This window comes from Scyliorhinus torazame, chromosome 22, assembly GCF_047496885.1.
Source record: "Scyliorhinus torazame isolate Kashiwa2021f chromosome 22, sScyTor2.1, whole genome shotgun sequence".
Taxonomy (NCBI): Eukaryota; Metazoa; Chordata; class Chondrichthyes; order Carcharhiniformes; family Scyliorhinidae; genus Scyliorhinus; species Scyliorhinus torazame.
Genome location: NC_092728.1, coordinates 19,544,088 through 19,563,472, shown reverse-complemented (window position 1 = coordinate 19,563,472; position 19,385 = coordinate 19,544,088). Strand labels below are relative to the sequence as shown.

General features: G+C 59.2%; 1 protein-coding gene across 1 annotated transcript in view; it reads left to right on the top strand.

Moving 5' to 3' along the window:
- Positions 1-13,969, top strand: part of otud5a (OTU deubiquitinase 5a) — a 149,210-nt gene extending 135,241 nt beyond the window's left edge. Inside the window, exons 7-8 of the mRNA XM_072489026.1 lie at positions 4,787-4,894; positions 13,610-13,969. Of these exons, the coding sequence (XP_072345127.1) occupies positions 4,787-4,894; positions 13,610-13,734 (233 nt within the window). The 3' untranslated portion in view covers positions 13,735-13,969. The remainder of the gene's footprint in view (positions 1-4,786; positions 4,895-13,609) is intronic.
- The last annotated feature ends 5,416 nt before the right edge of the window (positions 13,970-19,385 follow it).

The window sequence follows — 19,385 nt, the reverse complement described above, 5'->3', positions numbered from 1 at the left end:
GCAGGACGACCAGCTACAGCCCCCGGGGGAACGGGCAAGTAGAGAGGGAGAACGGCACGGTCTGGAAGACCATCCTACTGGCCCTACGGTCCAGGGATCTCCCAGTTTCCCGGTGGTAGGAGGTCCTCCCGGACGCTCTCCACTCCATCCGGTCGCTGCTGTGTACCACCACTAACCAAATGCCCCATGAGCGCCTCCTTGTCTTCCCCAGGAAGTCCTCCTCCGGAACGTCGCTGCCAACCTGGCTGGCGGCCCCAGGACCCATCTTGCTCCGGAAACATGTGCGGGTGCACAAGTCGGACCCGTTGGTCGAGAGGGTTCACCTCCTCCACGCGAACCCGCAGTACGCTTACGTGGCGTACCCCGACGGCCGACAGGACACGGTCTCCCTGCGAGACCTGGCGCCCGCCGGCAACACACGCACCCCCCCCGACACCGATCATCCCCTCCCTGCCACCGGCGCACCCCGCGACCACCCCCTTCCCGGGAGGATCGGTCCTCCTCCCGTGTCCGCCCAGGAGTGAAACAGGAACAAACACCGAAACGCTCCCGGAGACGACAACGCCGGAACAAGCACCTGCACCACCACCGGGGCTGAGGCGATCGACGAGGAAGACCAGACCGCCCGCTCGACTCGTGGCATCGGCGTGACACCAAGAATGTTGTTGGACTGTAACAAAAAAAATTTTCTCTTACTAATATTGTAAATAGTTTCACAAACCTTGTACATAGCCCAGTGTAGGGCGAAAACTGTCATGACATGCCCAAAATTTTCCTCCCAGGATCAGCCTTGTAAACCCCTACCACCATGCGAACCACCACCCCGCCGGGTTCATTTTTAACAAGGGGTGAATGTGGTGGTATGTATTAGGGGTCATGTGGGACTGTGAAGCCGTGATGCTATTGGCTGACAGATCCCGGGTCCTGGTTGGCTGTTGACTCCTGGCTCCGCCCTGAAGGCGGAGTATAAGAACCCGGACTTCTCCCCGCCGCTCCATTCTGTTGCTGAACTGCTGGGGACAAGTCTCGCTCAATAAAGCCTCATCGACTTCATCTCTACTCGTCTCTCTCGTAAGTCATTGTGCGCTACACCTTGTATAATGGAACACTACTCCTCTCACCCTGAATTCCACATATCACCACCTTTTCTGTCAACATTCTTCCCAAACTGCATAACTCCTCATCTCTTACCATTGAAGATTGACTAGCTCCCGTATCTGTGACTTCTTTACCTCCTGATACGAGTAAATTTTGCCCACACAAGTAAATTCTTTGAAGAGATCTGGCACCTTCTTATCAATCACGTCTTGATCAGGCGGTACAATCTTTTGCACCACCTTCGCTTCACTTTGGCTTTCCTTTACCACTCTAACAAACCCTGTTTTACCTCATCAGCCTTCCCAGTGCTTTTCTTCAACCCCGAACACTGTGACATTAAATGGCCTAGTTTATTACAGTGAAAACAATTGAAACTTTTCATTTTTTTCCACCTTCCTGGGTTTCTTTTTTAACCTGAGGCACACTCTCTTTATTGTCTCCCATCAGATCACCTTTACCTTTACCACTTGAGTATTTCTCATGTCCCCAGTTTCTATCCCTCACCGGCTGAAACTGATGTCGGAAACCAAGTTTTGATTTATGAACTAATTCATAATCATCTACCATTTCTGCTGCTAATCTCGCAATTTTAACCCTCTGCTCTTCCACATTAGTTCTCACTACATCAGGAATTGAATTTTTAAACTCCTCCAAAAGTATAATTTCTCTGAGAGCTTCATACGTTTGGTCTATTTTCAAAGCCCTTGTCCACCTATCAAAATTACTCTGAGCCATTCAAACTCCATGTATGTTTGACCAAATTCTTTCCTTAAATTTCTAAACCTTTGTCTGTAGGCTTCTGGCACTAGTTCATATGCACCTCAGATGGATTTTTTCACCTCTTCATACGTCCCAGATACCTCCTCCGGTAGTGATGCAAACACTTCACTAGCCCTACCTACCAGCTTTGTTTGAATCAGTAACACCCACATGTCCTGTGGCCATTTCATTTGTTTAGCTACCTTCTCAAATGAAATGAAAAAGGCTTCCACTTTCAACTCGTCAAACCTTGGCAATGCTTGGACATATTTAAATAGATTCCCACCAAGCCTTCGACTCTGACGCTCATCACTATCATCACTATCATCCAACTGTACGTTTCCCTTTACGTCTGCCAATTTTAACTGTCATGTTTCATGGCCATTTTCTGAAGTTCATACTCTCTCTCTCTATCTTTTTCCCTGATCTGTATCTCCCTTTCTCTTTCTTTTTGTTCTGCTAGGGCTATTCTTTCTTTTCTCCTTTCTTCTCTCTCCTTTTCTTTTTCCTCTCTCTCTCTCTTTTTCCTCTCTATCTCTTTCGTATTCAAGCTGTTTTAATTCTTTCTCATGTTCCATTTGTTTAATTTGCAACTGAATTTTTGCCATTTCCAAGGAGTCAAACTGTATCTTAGGCAACTTTAAATGCTTAGCCTCCGCCATAATTACCTCACCTTTTCGCATTTTGTCAGGTAATGTTAACTGCAATGTTTTTGCCAAATTTAACAGTCTGCTTTTAGTCTCTGTCCGTAAGGTACTGCATGTGACTGTCTCCACCCCCAAAAACTTCAGAGCTTCTGAAAGAGCCATTGTTCACAACACACTCCCTACTTAAACTAAAATACCACATCTGAAAAGCAACCAATTTACAGTGCAGAAGGAGGCCATTCGGCCCATCGAGTCAGCACCAGCTCTTTGAAAGCCCACACCTCCACCCTATCCCCATAACCCAGTAACCCGACCCAACAGTAAGGGCAATTTTGTACACTAAGGGCAATTTAGCATGACTAATCCACCTAACCTGCACATCTTTGGACTGTGGGAGGAAACCGGAGCACCCGGAGGAAACCTACGCAGACACGGGAAGAACGTGCAGACTCCGCACAGACAGTGAACCAAGCCGGGAATCGAACCTGGGACCCTGGAGATGTGAAGCAATTGTGCTAACCACAATGCTACCGTGCTGCCTCTAGTTCACTAAGCCAATCCAATCGATAGACTTTTATCCCCCTCGAGCCCAAAATTTGTTATAGGCCAGGGTTTAGAGAACCCCAAAGTGTAGCATGGAGTTCCCCTGACCCACAACTTTTACTAGATTGTGGTATGGGGAGCACACGGCCCACTCTACAGGTGTGGGACAGCAGAAATGGAAAAGTATTTTTTAAAGCAAATTAATGTTTATTCTATGAACTCAAGTTAACCTTTTTAAAACATACAGTGAACATCTTAGCAACCATTAATTCAAATACAACCCCCAAAGAATACAACACTAAGTAATCCTTTAAACTTTCCTTTTAACATCCATAAGACTTAAAACACCTTTTACCAGAAGCACATTAGGTTTACATTCACTACTGAGAACATTTATAATTCTGAATTCACTAAATGATCAAGAGATAGTCTTTTGATGGCAGAGAGAACAGCAGTACACCTGCTCTGTCTGGCCTCAGCTCCAACACTGAAAACGAAACTAAAACACACCCTGCAGCAAACAGCCTAAAACGAAAGTAAAAATCTGACAGACAGCCCAGCTCCACCCACTCTCTGACATCACTGCAGTAGCAAACACCCATTTCTTAAAGGTACTCTCACTACAGATATTTATATACACCCATTTATAAACACCCATTTTTTAAAGGTTCTCTCACATGACAGGTGTCTCCTTCCCGGACTCGCTAGTGAGGGCACCTTCGGCCCTGCCTCGCTCGCGCGGGTGCGCCCTCTCCCCTGCCTCGCTTGGGCGGGAGTGCCATCTCCCGTGCCTCGTTCGCGTGGGTGCTCCCCCTCCCCTGCTTGCTTGCTTGGGTGCGCCCCCTCCCTTGCTCGCCTGATGCACCATCACCCCAGTCTCCCTTGGCCCCTGTCACACTCATGCGTGCCGCCACCTCCCTCCCCGCCTCCTTCACGCGTGCCGGCGCCCCCCTCCTCAATCAAGCATGCTTGTTTGCGCCTTCTCACCCCAGCCTCCCTCACGCGAACCGTCCCTTTTGCACTGATGTTCTCCCCCCCCACCCCGCCGCCAATCTGAGGCACCTCTTGGAAATGCCCACCGTTCTCTTTTGCACGTTGCGGAGGGGTTTCCTGGATGGTCTGCTCCTGCGGTACACCTTGCACCACCTCGCCCCCGCCCGCTGCTGGATAACGGCCTTGTCACCATTGGTTTCCCGGACTCCTGGCTGCCTGCGCCTTTTAGTGGCCGTGTGGGATCCGTGAGCCATGCGTGTGTGAGCTGCCCTCGGCCGCACCCCACCTTGATCTTTGGGCACCGGGTACGGAGGAGGGGGTGCGTGGAAGGTGGACGACCTCCCCGTAGGCAAGGCCAAGCTGGCCATTAATAGGTTCATTCAGCAAGTGGTCGAGTGGGGCATCGTTCATCCCGACTGCCTGCAAGCCCGCTTTCCGTTGCCGACTGTCCCTGTAAGGGAGCATGCTGTGTCTTTCAGCGTGAGCGAGGCCTGCCATGCCTGGTGGGCACCATGGGGACAAGGGCGGTCTACCAACCCCATGAACCACATGTTGTGTTAATGTTTTTTTAAGTTTCCTTTACAATTCCGTTTACGTTGACGCGGTGTCCCTTTCGGGGACTGTCCATTTTACTCCTCCATTTGCTGAATTGGTTTATTTGGATACCCCAAAGGAAGCGCACACAAACTCTTCTGACACCTGTGTCTCCTGTTTGTTTACCCCCCCCCCCCCTTCCGCTGCCTCAGGTACGAGCAATCAGATGATTGGCGAACGAGCCTTGACTCCGGCAGTCTCGTTCCGTCCCGCCCTTGACTGCCGGGCAATCATGCAGCAGATGTCGCCCACCGCGTTCGGTAAGTCTCGTGCCGCGGCCGCCATTGCGTCGTACCGTGAGCGCTGGACTTGTGCCAACCAAACCACCCCACCCCACAGCCCAAACACCAGAAGGCCCTTGGCTGCTCGTTGGGACACTGATGCAGTCCATGGCCAATGATCCGGGGTTCGGTACAACTCGACTGCGCGAGACATAGCGGCTGGGCCTATGCAACACCGTCCTTGACCTCAGTGGGACTCCAGTTCTTTAACCCACCCTCTCATGGTCCCAGTACCTCCCTTGCGCACTGGCCGAACACCTCGATCAGGCTTTCGGAGTGGAGAGGAACCCGGAAATCGCCGTGTTGCTGACAGTGAGGCGGTAGAGGTTCTGCGGTTCTTGGGAGCGAGAAGATATTTCTGAGGAGGTTACAGCTTTCTGGGGGAGGGGATGGGGGGGGGGGGGGGAAGACACTGAGACTCACTTCCACTGACATCAACCTTGGGGTTGGGGGGGTTGAAGCACACCAGAGGTCGGCACGTGCGGACAGAGACTTTAACCGACAAGTTTGCTGTGGAGGAAGGTGTGCTAAAAACAATATTTGAAACCAAGTCTTTTTTTTCTTTTGGTTATTATATTTTGTCCTGTTCCACCCCTCGGTGTTTGTCTGTCTTGTGGGCGTGGGGGGGAGAAGTTAAAGTGGGGAGGCCCTCGGGTCTGGCCTCTTTCCCAAAGCAGCCTGAGCTGAGTTTAGATGGTGGGCTGATAGACTGCAGTGGGGCCCTGCAGTGCGGGGATAGAGGTCTTCTAGTTTGGTCCACGGTCAGAAACGGGGAGGCGGGAGGTTAGACGTAGAGGAGCCTCGGCCTTTGCAACAGTCCAACGGGTTTTGAGCTTGAGTGGGGGACTGTAGGGTGGATGGATGAAGTAATCATTGTACTGAGGGGGAAGGGGGGGGGGGTTGAAATGTAATAGCTGCAGGGGACAGGGCAGTGAGGAAGGTGGGCCCAGTTCTCTGCAGCCAAGACTGAGAGTCCAGATGGTGTCCTAAAAACCCCATAGGCCCCGGAGACAACACAAGTGAATTAACCAATAATTCGTTGGCCCTTGGCTGCTCAATAAATCCAGTCACCAGGTTTGTAAGTTTACGCACAATTACTGTTGATTTATACCAACAACTATAACGACCAATGCGGGAAATACTATTAACTAATTCCTAACTCCCCACTTTAACTTCTCCCCCCCCCCCCCACACCCACCCACCCACACACACACAAGACAAACAAACACCGAAGGGTGGAAAGGGGTAAAATATAATAACCAAAAGAAAAAAAAAGACTTGGTTTCAAATATTGTTTTTGGCACACCTTCCTTCACAGCAAACTTGTCGGTTAAAGTCTCTGTCCGCAGCCTGTAATAGTGTTCTCTGTGGATTAGTTCCTGCAGGTTCTCTGTAATTTTAGAAGTGTAGCAATCACAGTCTTTCTGGAGAGAGTAGCAGCAAGGTCTGGTCTTTGTTTGCAGCCTGCACTGGTTTTCCTGCGGACAGATTCATTCAGGTGCTCTGTAGGTTCAGCAATACAGCACCCACAGACTTTCTGGATAGAACCGGAAACTCCTTGGGGCTCTGAAAAGTATTCCGCTGGGATAGGATCCAATCGCCATCCGTTGCTGGGAAGGGTACGGCCTTTTGGGCACATTCATTGGCCACTGGGCAATCAATCGGACCGAGTCTCACCCATCTATCTCTCTTTGGTGCCAGCAAGTCTGAAGCCTCCTGTTCCAAGCAGCAGCAACTAGAATTCTCTCCGGTAACATCTGAGTTCCGCTGCCTTGAAGACACAGGTCCATTAATCATCCGTGGATCAAAAATGATAACGGCAAAATAAAAGAAAGGGGAGGAACAGGAAGGAGCCTTACAATTGGAAAGTTGTTCACCTGAGCTGTGCTGGGACCAGCATTCAGGCGCGTTGCATAGCTTGTGGGGCGGTGGGGGTGGGGCAGGGGGTGGTACAGCGGGGCCTTTAAACTAACTAGTGGGCGTGAAGGAAGATGTGGTGAATTAACAGAGAGAGGACGAAGCAAGGAGATAAGGTAGCGACGAGGGTGATAACAATCAAGAGTGTGGCAGGAAGGGCCACCCTAGAAGAAGATGACCCAGGTTCGAATCCCACCACGGCAACCGATGAAATTTAACATCAATTAATAAACTCGAGAATCATAAAGCCGGTTCCGCGAATCATTGATTGTCGTTTTAAAAAAAAAAAACATCTGGTTCACTGATGTCCCTAACCCGGTCTGGCCTACACAAAGAATCCAGACCACCACACAGCAATGTGGGGGACGTGCCTCTCTGAAATGGCCGAGCAAGCCCCACTCCGTTCAATTCAGGAAAGTCGGCTCACCAGCAATGGGCAGTAAAGGCCGCTCGGCCAGCGGACATTTAGCTTTCTACCAATCAGTGGGCACACTCTGGATAAGCAAACGGTGAAGGGGAAGAGGCTGAGGGAGGGGGAAGAGGCTGAGGGAGGGGGAAGAGGCTGAGGGAGGAGAGGGAAGAGGCTGAGGGAGGAGTGGGAAGAGGCTGAGGGAGGAGCGGGGAGAGGCTGAGGGAGGAGTGGGAAGAGGCTGAGGGAGGAGTGGGAAGAGGCTGAGGGAGGAGTGGGAAGAGGCTGAGGGAGAGGGGGAAGAGGCTGAGGGAGGAGTGGGAAGAGGCTGAGGGAGGAGCGGGGAGAGGCTGAGGAAGAAAGAGGGGTAAGAAAGACACTCTATGACGAGGGAAAGAGAATGAGACTGGGAGACTTGATCCTGGTGTCCAAAAAGGAGAACTGGTTTTAGTTTTCTAAAATTCCCTTGATTCTGGTCGGATCCCATCAGATTGGCGAATCCGAATTGTAACTCCTGTATTGGAAATGGGAAGGAGAGGACAGCCAGGCGGCTTACAGTCTAGTTAGCTGTACCTCTGTCAGAGAAAAAACACTAGAATCTACTATGAAGGAGGTTAAAGGGGGGCAATTAGTCCACATGGTTTGGTAAAAGGGAAATTGCGTTTGACTGATTATTTAGGCTATTTTGAAGAGGTAACCAGCAACGTGGGGAAAGGGGTACCTGTAGATGTACTATAACGGGCGTTCAGACAGTCAACCGGGAGGGAGGGAGAGTGTGGGGGTTGGGACGGATGGTAAATGTGGGGAGAGGGTTCTGTTTGACACTGTGCCTTCATCGCTGGTTTTAACAACAACTCTCTATTTCCTCCTCCCCCCCCCCCCCCCCCCCCCACCCCACCATGTTTTCTGCCGTTCTCACATTCGTCCTTTTCACTAACCACCTTCTCTGTCTATCCCTCTCTCTTTCCATGCCCCCCTCTTTCTCTGCACCATCCTCTCCACAACTCTCTCCCTCTCACCACATCTCCCTGCCTCACATTCCTCCCCTCCCTCCCTCTCTCCACCCCTCCCTCCCTCTCTCCGCCCCTCCCTCCCTCTCTCCGCCCCTCCCTCCCTCTCTCCGCCCCTCCCTCCCTCTCTCTGCCCCTCCCTCCCTCTCTCCGCCCTACCTCCCTCCCTCTCTCCGCCCTACCTCCCTCTCTCCGCTCGTCCCTCCCTCTCTCCGCCCCTCCATCCCTCTCTCTGCCCCTCCCTCCCTCTCTCCGCCCCTCCCTCCCTCTCTCCGCCCCTCCCTCCCTCTCTCCGCCCCTCCCTCCCTCTCTCCGCCCCTCCCTCCCTCTCTCCGCCCCTCCCTCCCTCTCTCCGCCCCTCCCTCCCTCTCTCCGCCCCTCCCTCCCTCTCTCCGCCCCTCCCTCCCTCTCTCCGCCCGTCCCTCCCTCTCTCCGCCCCTCCCTCCCTCTGACCGCTCCTCCCTCCCTCTCTCCGCCCCTCCCATCCCTCTCTCCGCCCCTCCCATCCCTCTCTCCGCCCCTCCCATCCCTCACTCCGCCCCTCCCATCCCTCTCTCCGCCCCTCCCATCCCTCTCTCCGCCCCTCCCATCCCTCTCTCCGCCCCTCCCATCCCTCTCTCCGCCCCTCCCATCCCGCTCTCCGCCCCTCCCATCACTCTCTCCGCCCCTCCCATCACTCTCTCCGCCCCTCCCATCACTCTCTCCGCCCCTCCCATCACTCTCTCCGCCCCTCCCTCCCTCTCTCCGCCCTTCCCTCCCTCTCTCCGCCCTTCCCTCCCTCTCTCCGCCCCTCCCTCCCTCTCTCCGCCCCTCCCTCCCTCTCTCCGCCCCTCCCTCCCTCTCTCCGCCCCTCCCTCCCTCTCTCCGCCCCTCCCTCCCTCTCTCCGCCCCTCCCTCCCTCTCTCCGCCCCTCCCTCCCTCCCTCTCTCCGCCCCTCCCTCCCTCTCTCCGCCCCTCCCATCCCTCTTTCCGCCCCTCCCATCCCTCTCTCCGCCCCTCCCATCCCTCTCTCCGCCCCTCCCATCCCTCTCTCCGCCCCTCCCATCCCTCTCTCCGCCCCTCCCATCCCTCTCTCCGCCCCTCCCATCCCGCTCTCCGCCCCTCCCATCACTCTCTCCGCCCCTCCCATCACTCTCTCCGCCCCTCCCATCACTCTCTCCGCCCCTCCCTCCCTCTCTCCGCCCTTCCCTCCCTCTCTCCGCCCCTCCCTCCCTCTCTCCGCCCCTCCCTCCCTCTCTCCGCCTCCTCCCTCCCTCTCTCCGCCCCTCCCTCCCTCTCTCCGCCCCTCCCTCCCTCTCTCCGCCCCTCCCTCCCTCTCTCCGCCCCTCCCTCCCTCCCTCTCTCCGCCCCTCCCTCCCTCTCTCTGCACCTCCCATCCTCTCTCTGCACCTCCCATCCTCTCTCTGCACCTCCCACCCTCTCTCCGCCCCTCTCTCTCTGCCTCTCCCTACCTCTCCGCGCCCCATTTCTCTCCCTCCACGCTTCCCTCCCTCTCTCCGCACCTCCCTCCTTCTCTCCGCTCCTCTCTCTGCTCCTCCCTCCTCTCTCTGCTCCTCCCTCCCTCTCTCTGCTCCTCCCTCCCTCTATCCGTGCCTCCCTCCCTCTCTCCGCCCCTCCCTCCCTCTCTCCGCCCCTCCTCCCTCTCTCCACCCCCCTCCCTCCCTCTCTCCACCCCTCCCTCCCTCTCTCTCTCCGCCCCTCCCATCCTCTCTCCGCCCCTCCCTCCCTCTCTCCGCCCCTCCCTCCGCTCGTCCGTCCCTCTCTCCGCCCCTCCCTCCCTCCGCCCCTCCCTCCTCTCTCCGCCCCTCCCATTCCTCTCTCCGCCCCTCCCATCCCTCTCTCCGCCCCTCCCATCCCTCTCTCCGCCCCTCCCATCCCTCTCTCCGCCCCTCCCATCCCTCTCTCCGCCCCTCCCATCCCTCTCTCCGCCCCTCCCATCCCTCTCTCTCCGCCCTCCCTCCCTCTCTCTCCGCCCCTCCCTCCCTCTCTCCACCCCTCCCTCCCTCTCTCCGCCCCTCCCTCATTCTCTCCGCCCTTCCCTCATTCTCTCCGCCCTTCCCTCTCTCCGCCCCTCCCTGCTTCTCTCCGCCCCTCCCTCCCTCCCTCTCTCCGCCCCTCCCTCCCTCCCTCTCTCCGCCCCTCCCTCCTCCCTCTCTCCGCCCCTCCCTCCCTCTCTCCGCCCCTCCCTCCCTCCCTCTCTCCGCCCCTCCCTCCCTCCCTCTCTCCGCCCCTCCCTCCCTCTCTCCGCCCCTCCCTCCCACTCTCCGCCCCTCCCTCCCTCTCTCCGCCCTCCCTCCCTCTCTCCGCCCCTCCCTCCTGTCTCCGCCCCTCCCTCCCTCTCTCCGCCCCTCCCTCCCTCTCTCCGCCCCTCCCTCCCTCTCTCTGCCCCTCCTCCCTCTCTCCGCCCCTCCCTCCCTCTCTCCGCCCCTCCCTCCCTCTCTCTGCCCCTCCCTCCCTCTCTCCGCCCCTCCTCCCTCTCTCCTCCGCCCCTCCCTCCCTCTACCCGTCTCCCATCCCTCTCTCACTCCGGCTCCCTCCCTCTACCTATCTCTCATCCCTCTCTCCGCGCCTCCCTCCCTCTCTCCGCCCCTCAATCCCCTCTCCGCCCCTCAATCCCCCTCTCCACCTCTCCCCCTCTCCGCCCCTCCCTCCCTCCCTCTGTCCGCCCCTCCCTCTCTCCGCCCCCTCCCTCCCTCTCTCCGCCCCTCCTCCCTCTCTCCGCCCCTCCCTCCCCCTACCCGTCTCCCATCCCTCTCTCCGTGCCTCCCTCCCTCTCTCCGCAACTCCTTCCCTCTACCTATCTCCCATCCCTCTCTCCGCGCCTCCCTCCCTCTCTCCGCCCCTCAATCCCCCTCTCCGCCCCTCCCTCTCTCCGCCCCTCCCTTCCTCCTCTCTCCGCCCTCCCCTTCCTCCCTCTGTCCGCCCCTCCCTCCCTCTCTCCCGCCCCTCCCTCCCTCTCTCCGCCCCTCCCTCCCTCTCTCCGCCCCTCCCTCCCTCTCTCCGCCCCTCCCTCCCTCTCTCCGCCCCTCCCTCCCTCTCTCCGCCCTCCCTCCCTTTCTCCGCCCCTCCCTCCCTCTATCCGCTTTTCCCTCCCTCTCTCCGCTCCTCCCTCTGCGCCTCCCTCCCCTCTACCCCTCTCTCCCTCTACCCCTCTCTCCCCCTCCCCTCTACCCCTCTCCTCTCCCTCTACCCCTCTCCCCTCCCTCTGCCCGTCTCCCCTCCCTCTATCCGTCTCCCCTCCCTCTATCCGTCTCTCCTCCCTCTATCCGTCTCCCCTCCCTCTATCCGTCTCCCATCCCTCTCTCCGTGCCTCCCTCCCTCTACCTATCTCTCATCCCTCTCTCCGCGCCTCCCTCCTCTCTCGCCCTCAATCCCCCTCTCCGCCCCTCAATCCCCCTCTCCGCCTCTCCCCCTCTCCGCCCCTCCCTCCCTCCCTCTGTCCGCCCCTCCCTCTCTCCGCCCCTCCCTCCCTCTCTCCGCCCCTCCTCCCTCCCTCTGTCCGCCCCTCCCTCTCTCCGCCCCTCCCTCCCTCTCTCCGCCCCTCCTCCCTCTCTCCGCCCCTCCCTCCCCCTACCCGTCTCCCATCCCTCTCTCCGTGCCTCCCTCCCTCTCTCCGCAACTCCTTCCCTCTACCTATCTCCCATCCCTCTCTCCGCGCCTCCCTCCCTCTCTCCGCCCCTCAATCCCCCTCTCCGCCCCTCCCTCTCTCCGCCCCTCCTTCCTCCCTCTCTCCGCCCCTCCCTTCCTCCCTCTGTCCGCCCCTCCCTCCCTCTCTCCGCCCCTCCCTCCCTCTCTCCGCCCCTCCCTCCCTCTCTCCGCCCCTCCCTCCCTCTCTCCGCCCCTCCCTCCCTCTCTCCGCCCCTCCCTCCCTCTCTCCGCCCCTCCCTCCCTTTCTCCGCCCCTCCCTCCCTCTATCCGCTTTTCCCTCCCTCTCTCCGCTCCTCCCTCTGCGCCTCCCTCCCTCTACCCCTCTCTCCCTCTACCCCTCTCTCCCCCTCCCCTCTACCCCTCTCCTCTCCCTCTACCCCTCTCCCTCCCTCTGCCCGTCTCCCCTCCCTCTATCCGTCTCCCTCCCTCTATCCGTCTCTCCTCCCTCTATCCGTCTCCCCTCCCTCTATCCGTCTCCCATCCCTCTCTCCGTGCCTCCCTCCCTCTACCTATCTCTCATCCTCTCTCCGCGCCTCCCTCCCTCTCTCCGCCCCTCAATCCCCCTCTCCGCCCTCAATCCCCCTCTCCGCCTCTCCCCCTCTCCGCCCCTCCCTCCCTCCCTCTGTCCGCCCCTCCCTCTCTCCGCCCCTCCCTCCCTCTCTCTGCCCCTCCTCCCTCTCTCCGCCCCTCCTCCCTCTCTCCGCCCCTCCCTCCCCCTACCCGTCTCCCATCCCTCTCTCCGTGCCTCCCTCCCTCTCTCCGCAACTCCCTCCCTCTACCTATCTCCCATCCCTCTCTCCGCGCCTCCCTCCCTCTCTCCGCCCCTCAATCCCCCTCTCCGCCCCTCCCTCTCTCCGCCCCTCCCTTCCTCCCTCTCTCCGCCCCTCCCTCCCTCTCTCCGCCCCTCCCTCCCTCTCTCCGCCCCTCCCTCCCTCTCTCCGCCCCTCCCTCCCTCTCTCCGCCCCTCCCTCCCTCTCTCCGCCCCTCCCTCCCTCTCTCCGCCCCTCCCTCCCTTTCTCCGCCCCTCCCTCCCTCTATCCGCTTTTCCCTCCCTCTCTCCGCTCCTCCCTCTGCGCCTCCCTCCCTCTACCCCTCTCTCCCTCTACCCCTCTCTCCCCCTCCCCTCTACCCCTCTCCTCTCCCTCTACCCCTCTCCCCTCCCTCTGCCCGTCTCCCCTCCCTCTATCCGTCTCCCCTCCCTCTATCCGTCTCTCCTCCCTCTATCCGTCTCCCCTCCCTCTATCCGTCTCCCCTCCCTCTGTCCGTCTCCCCTCCCTCTGATCCTTGCTCTCCCGATTTCTCCACACTTCCCTCCATTCTCGCTCCCTCTCCTCTATGCTCCCTCTCTCTCCCTCCCTCACTTACTATCACTCATCCTTGCCCTCTCTCCATCTCTTCCTCTCTCACATACTGTCTCACTCTTTCTCTCACTCTCCATCTTTCTCACTCGCTCTCCATGTCTATCACTCGCTCTCCATGTCTCTCTCATTCCCTCTCCACCTCTCAAATCTCACGTTATCTCTCTTTCTCACTCTCTCAATCTGTCCCTCTTGCTCCCTCCCGTACACTCCCACGCACACTTTCCCCCCTCTCTCTCGCTCCATCTCTGAAACCTCTCACGTCCTCTCCCCATCTCGTTCCATCTCTCTTTCTCACACTCTCTCTCTCGCAACCTCTCCCTCCTTCCCTCCCTCCCTCGCCGTCACCCAGGCCTGGCTGATTGGGAAGATGATGAAATCCTCGCCTCGGTGCTGGCTGTGTCACAGCAGGAATACCTGGACAGTATGAAGATGGGCAGAGACTCATACAGAGAGCCTTCCCCAGACAAGAGCTGATAGACAGCATCCTCACCCCTCACTCCCCACCCTGCCTCTGCTGCTGCGAATATGGAGAAAGCTCCTTCCTTCCCTCCTCCAGTGCTCGACACGCTCAAACATGGACTCCTCTCAAATTAGATGCATGTATGGAACTTAAATAACAAAAAAAAAAATGATGAGTTGTAATAATGTCTCACCCACCATAATACTGACATACGGTCTTAGAAAATATCATTTTTTTTGGTTAAACCTCTGACCGTTCCAGCTCTGTTGTCTCTCTGGTAGTGAGGGACCTCGTGATTGTGTCTGAGGGGGGGGGGGGGTGCGGGCTACGGGCGGCAGCGAGGAATGAGACCGTTGCGAGGGGTCCAGTACTGAGCTAGCCCCTTCCCCAGACCCCGCTGAGTTCACTCCAGGGCCCAGGTTGAGGAGACGTGCGAGGGCCCACTGAGGACACCGCCGTGCTGAAGGTTCAGAGACGATGGAGGCAGCAGTCTGCATCTGATTAGATTTTACACATCTTGCTCTTCCCACTCTCACCTTTGGTGTCTCTATCCCTCCTTCCCTCCTCTCTGTCCCACTCTCCCTCTTCACCCCCCCCCCCCCCCGTCTCTGCTCCCTCCTCTGGATTTCTCCCTATTTCCCATCTCCGTCCCTTTCCACCTGTCATTGTCACGCCCCCACTCTCACTTGCCCCACGCCCGTCTCTCCCCACGCCCGTCTCCCCCCACCCCCGTCTCTCCCCACCCCCGTCTCTCTCAACCCCCGTCTCTCCCCACCCCCGTCTCTCTCAACCCCCGTCTCTCCCCACCCCCGTCTCACCCCACCCCCGTCTCTCCCCACCCCCGTCTCTCCCCCGCGCCCCGTCCCTCCCCGCGCCCCGTCTCCCCCCGCGCCCGTCTCTCCCCGCACCCCGTCTCTCCCCGCGCCCCGTCTCTCCCCGAGACCCTACTCTCCCCGCACACGCCCCGTCTCTCCTCAGGCTCCGTCTCTACCCTCGCACTCTCCTTTCCCTCGCTCTGTCGTGTTCTCCATTCTTGGCTCTTCTTTGCCTCACTCCCCTCACACACGAGGAAAAGGGGCGACTGAAAGGTGGGGGTGAGGCAAAGGAGCCAGGAGCCAGACTGCGGGATTACAAATCTGCCCGCGCCATCACTGACACTCACCGATCCCGAGACGCACAAATCCCTGACCCCCAAAGTTTTCCCCAGGCAGATGGCACCCCTCCCTGAAGTGGAATGGCTGCGTTGGGGGCCAGCGGCGTCTGGGCCGTGCCTCGGTGTGCTGGGGCGCTGCCTGTCCGAGCTCCCGGAGGGAGAGGCGGAGGCCATGACCGAACGTCGGTTCGGAGGACATGCGGTGGGAATATAGCCCCATGCGTCCATTCAGCAGAACCCCCCCCATTGTGCAGAATTCCTGGTGGAATATCTCCCGAGTCGGCTCGTGGCTGAAGAGGAACGATCAACAACTTTCACAGAAGTGTTTAAATTCAATATGACTGAGTGACTGATGATCAGAATTGTTTGTGAGCATGTCACCTGTTTTTCCTGTTGTACCGAGAGTGCTAATTCACATCAAGATCACAGCTCACACAGCGCATTAGAACCCCATTGTGATCTGTACAGTGGGGGGGTCAGTGCTGAGGGAGTGCCGCACTGTCGGAGGGTCAGTGCTGAGTGAGCGCTGCACTGTCGAAGGGTCAGTGCTGAGGGAGCGCTGCACTGTCGGAGGGTCAGTGCTGAGTGAGCGCTGCACTGTCGGAGGGTCAGTGCTGAGTGAGCGCTGCACTGTCGAAGGGTCAGTGCTGAGGGAGCGCCGCACTATCGGAGGGTCAGTGCTGAGGGAGCGCCGGACTGTCGGAGGGTCAGTGCTGAGCGAGCTCTGCACTGTCGGAGGGTCAGTGCTGAGGGAGCGCCGCGCTATCGGAGGGTCAGTGCTGAGGGAGCGCCGGACTGTCGGAGGGTCAGTGCTGAGCGAGCTCTGCACTGTCGGAGGGTCAGTGCTGAGGGAGTGCCGCACTGTCGGAGGGTCAGTGCTGAGGGAGCGCCGCACTGTCGGAGGGTCAGTGCTGAGGGAGCGCCGCACTGTCGGAGGGTCAGTGCTGAGGGAGCGCCGCACTGTCGGAGGTTCAGTGCTGAGGGAGCGCCGCACTGTCGGAGGGTCAGTGCTGAGGTACTGTCAGAGGGTCAACACGCAGGGACGCCGCACTGGCGGAGGGTCAGTGCTGAGGGTGCGCCACGCGGTCCGAGTCTCAGTGCTGAGGTGAGGGAGCACTGTCGAAGAGTCATTACTGTGGGAACGCCACAATGTCAGAGGGTCGGTACTGAGGGAACGCCACAGTGTCGGAGGGTCCGTACGAAGGTAGTGCCGTGCTATCGGAGGGTCCAGTCTGAGGGAGCGCGCACTGATGGAGGGTCAGTGCTGAGGGCGCACCGCACTGTCGGAAGGTCAGTGCTGAGGGAGCACTGCACTGTCGGAGGGACAGTGCTGAGGGAGCGCCGCATTGTCGGAGGGTCAGAGCTGAGGGAGCGCCGCACTGAGGGTCAGTGCAGAGGCAGCGCCGCACTGTCGGAGGGTCAGTGCTGAGGGAGTGCCGCACTGTCGGAGGGTCAGTGCTGAGGGAGCGCTGCACTTTCGGAGGGTCAGTACTGAGGGAGTGACACAGTCGGAGGGTCAGTGCTGAGGGAGCGCCGCACTGTCGGAGGGTCAGTACTGAGGGAGCGCTGCACTTTCGGAGGGTCAGTACTGAGGGAGCGCTGCACTGTCGGACGGTCAGTGCTGAGGGAGCGCCGCACTGTCGGAGTGTCAGTGCTGAGGGAGCGCCGCACTGTCGGAGGGTCAGTGCTGAGGGAGTGCCGCACTGTCGGAGTGTCAGTGCTGAGGGAGCGCCGCACTGTCGGACGGTCAGTGCTGAGGGAGCGCCGCACTGTCGGAGGGTCAGTACTGAGGGAACACCGCACTGTCGGAGGGTCAGTGCTGAGGGAGCGCCGCACTGTCGGAGGATCAGTGCTGAGGGAGTGTCAGAGGGTCAATACCAAGGGAGCGCCGCATTTTCGGACGGTCAGTCCGAAGGGGAGTGCCGCAGAATTGGAGGATCTGTTCTTGGGGAACATCACACTGTCGCAGGGTGCGTACAAAGGTAGTCTTACATTGTCAAAGGATCGGTACTGAGTGAGCGCCGCGCTGTCGAAGAGTCAGGATCGAGGGAGGGCCGCAATGTCAAAAGGTCAGTACAAAGGGAGCACAGCGCTGTCAAAGGGTCGGGACTGAGGGAGCGCTGCATTGTCAAAGGGTTGGGACTGAGGGAGCGCTGCATTGTTGGAGGGTCAGTGCTGAGGGAGCGCAGCACTGTCAGAGGATCAGTGCTGAGGGTGCGCCGCACTGTCGAGGGTCAGTACTGAGTGAGCGCCGCACTGTCGAGGGTCAGTACTGACTGAGCGCTGCACTGTCGAAGGGTCAGTGCTGAGGGAGCGCCGCACTGTCGGAGGGTCAGTGCTGAGGGAGCGCCGCACTGTCAGAGGGTCAGTAACGAGGGAACGTTGCACTGTCGGAGGGTCAGTGCTGAGGGTGCGCCGCACTGTCAAAGGGTTGGGACTGAGGGAGCGCTGCATTGTTGGAGGGTCAGTGCTGAGGGAGCGCAGCACTGTCAGAGGATCAGTGCTGAGGGTGCGCCGCACTGTCGAGGGTCAGTACTGAGTGAGCGCCGCACTGTCGAGGGTCAGTACTGACTGAGCGCTGCACTGTCGAAGGGTCAGTGCTGAGGGAGCGCCGCACTGTCGGAGGGTCAGTGCTGAGGGAGCGCCGCACTGTCAGAGGGTCAGTAACGAGGGAACGTCGCACTGTCGGAGGGTCAGTGCTGAGGGAGCGCCGCATTGTCGAGGGTCAGTGCTGAGGGAGCGCCGCACTGTCAGAGGGTCAGTAACGAGGGAATGTCGCACTGTCGGAGGGTCAGTGCTGAGGGAGCGCCGCATTGTCGAGGGTCAGTACTGAGGGAGTGCCGCACTGTTGGAGGGTCAGTGCTGAGGGAGCGCTGCACTGTCGGGGGGTCAGTGCTGAGGGAGCGCCGCACTGTCGGAGGGTCAGTGCTGGGGGAGCGCTGCACTGTCAGAGGGTCAGTGCTGAGGTAGCGCCGCACTGTCGGGGGGTCAGTGCTGAGGGAGCGCCGCACTGTCGGAGGGTCAGTGCTGGGGGAGCGCTGCACTGTCAGAGGGTCAGTGCTGAGGTAGCGCCGCACTGTCGGAGGGTCAGTGCTGAGGGAGCGCCGCACTGTCGGAGGGTCAGTACTGAGGGAGCGCCGCACTGTCGGAGGGTCAGTGCTGAGGGAGCGCCGCACTGTCGGAGGGTCAGTACTGAGGGAGCGCCGCACTGTCGGAGGGTCAGTAACGAGGGAACGTCGCACTGTCGAACGGTCAGTGATGAGGGAGCGCTGCACTGTCGGAGGGTCAGTGCTGAGGGAGCGCCGCACTGTCGAAGGGTCAGTGCTGAGGTAGGGTCAAAGGGTCAATACCAAGGGAGCGCGCATTTTCGCAAGGTCAGTCCGAAGGGGAGTTCTGCAGTGTTGGAGGGTCAGGACCGAGGGAGGGCCGCACTGTCGGACGGTCAGTGCTGAGGGAGGGCCAATTGGTCGGTGTGTCAGAACTGAGGGAGAGCCGCACTGTCAAGGGTCCGTGCTGAGGGAGCGCCGCACTGTCGGAGGGTCAGTGCTGAGGGAGTGCCGCACTGTCGGAGGGTCAGTGCTGAGGGAGTGCCGCACTGTCAGAGGGTCAGTGCTGAGGTAGCGCCGCACTGTCGGAGGGTCAGTGCTGAGGGAGCGCCGTACTGTCGGAGGGTCAGTACTGAGGGAGCGCCGCACTGTCGGAGGGTCAGTGCTGAGGGAGCGCCGCACTGTCGGAGGGTCAGTACTGAGGGAGCGCCGCACTGTCGGAGGGTCAGTAACGAGGGAACGTCGCACTGTCGAACGGTCAGTGATGAGGGAGCGCTGCACTGTCGGAGGGTCAGTGCTGAGGGAGCGCCGCACTGTCGAAGGGTCAGTGCTGAGGTAGGGTCAAAGGGTCAATACCAAGGGAGCGCGCATTTTCGCAAGGTCAGTCCGAAGGGGAGTTCTGCAGTGTTGGAGGGTCAGGACCGAGGGAGGGCCGCACTGTCGGACGGTCAGTGCTGAGGGAGGGCCAATTGGTCGGTGTGTCAGAACTGAGGGAGAGCCGCACTGTCAAGGGTCCGTGCTGAGGGAGCGCCGCGCTGTCGGAGGGTCAGTGCTGAGGGAGTGCCGCACTGTCGGAGGGTCAGTGCTGAGGGAGTGCCGCACTGTCGGAGGGTCAGTGCTGAGGGAGCGCCGCACTGTCGGAGGGTCAGTGCAGAGGGAGCGCCGCACTGTGGGAGGGTCAGTACTGAGGGAGTGTCAAGAGGGTCAATACCAAGGGAGCGCCGCATTTTCGCAAGGTCAGTCCGAAGGGGAGTTCTGCAGTGTTGGAGGGTCAGGACCGAGGGAGGGCCGCACTGTCGGACGGTCAGTGCTGAGGGAGGGCCAATTGGTCGGTGTGTCAGAACTGAGGGAGAGCCGCACTGTCAAGGGTCCGTGCTGAGTGAGGGCCACTCAATCGGAGTGTCAGAACTGAGGTATGCCGCGCTGTTGGACGGTCAGTATCGAGGGAGCGCCACACTGGCAGAGA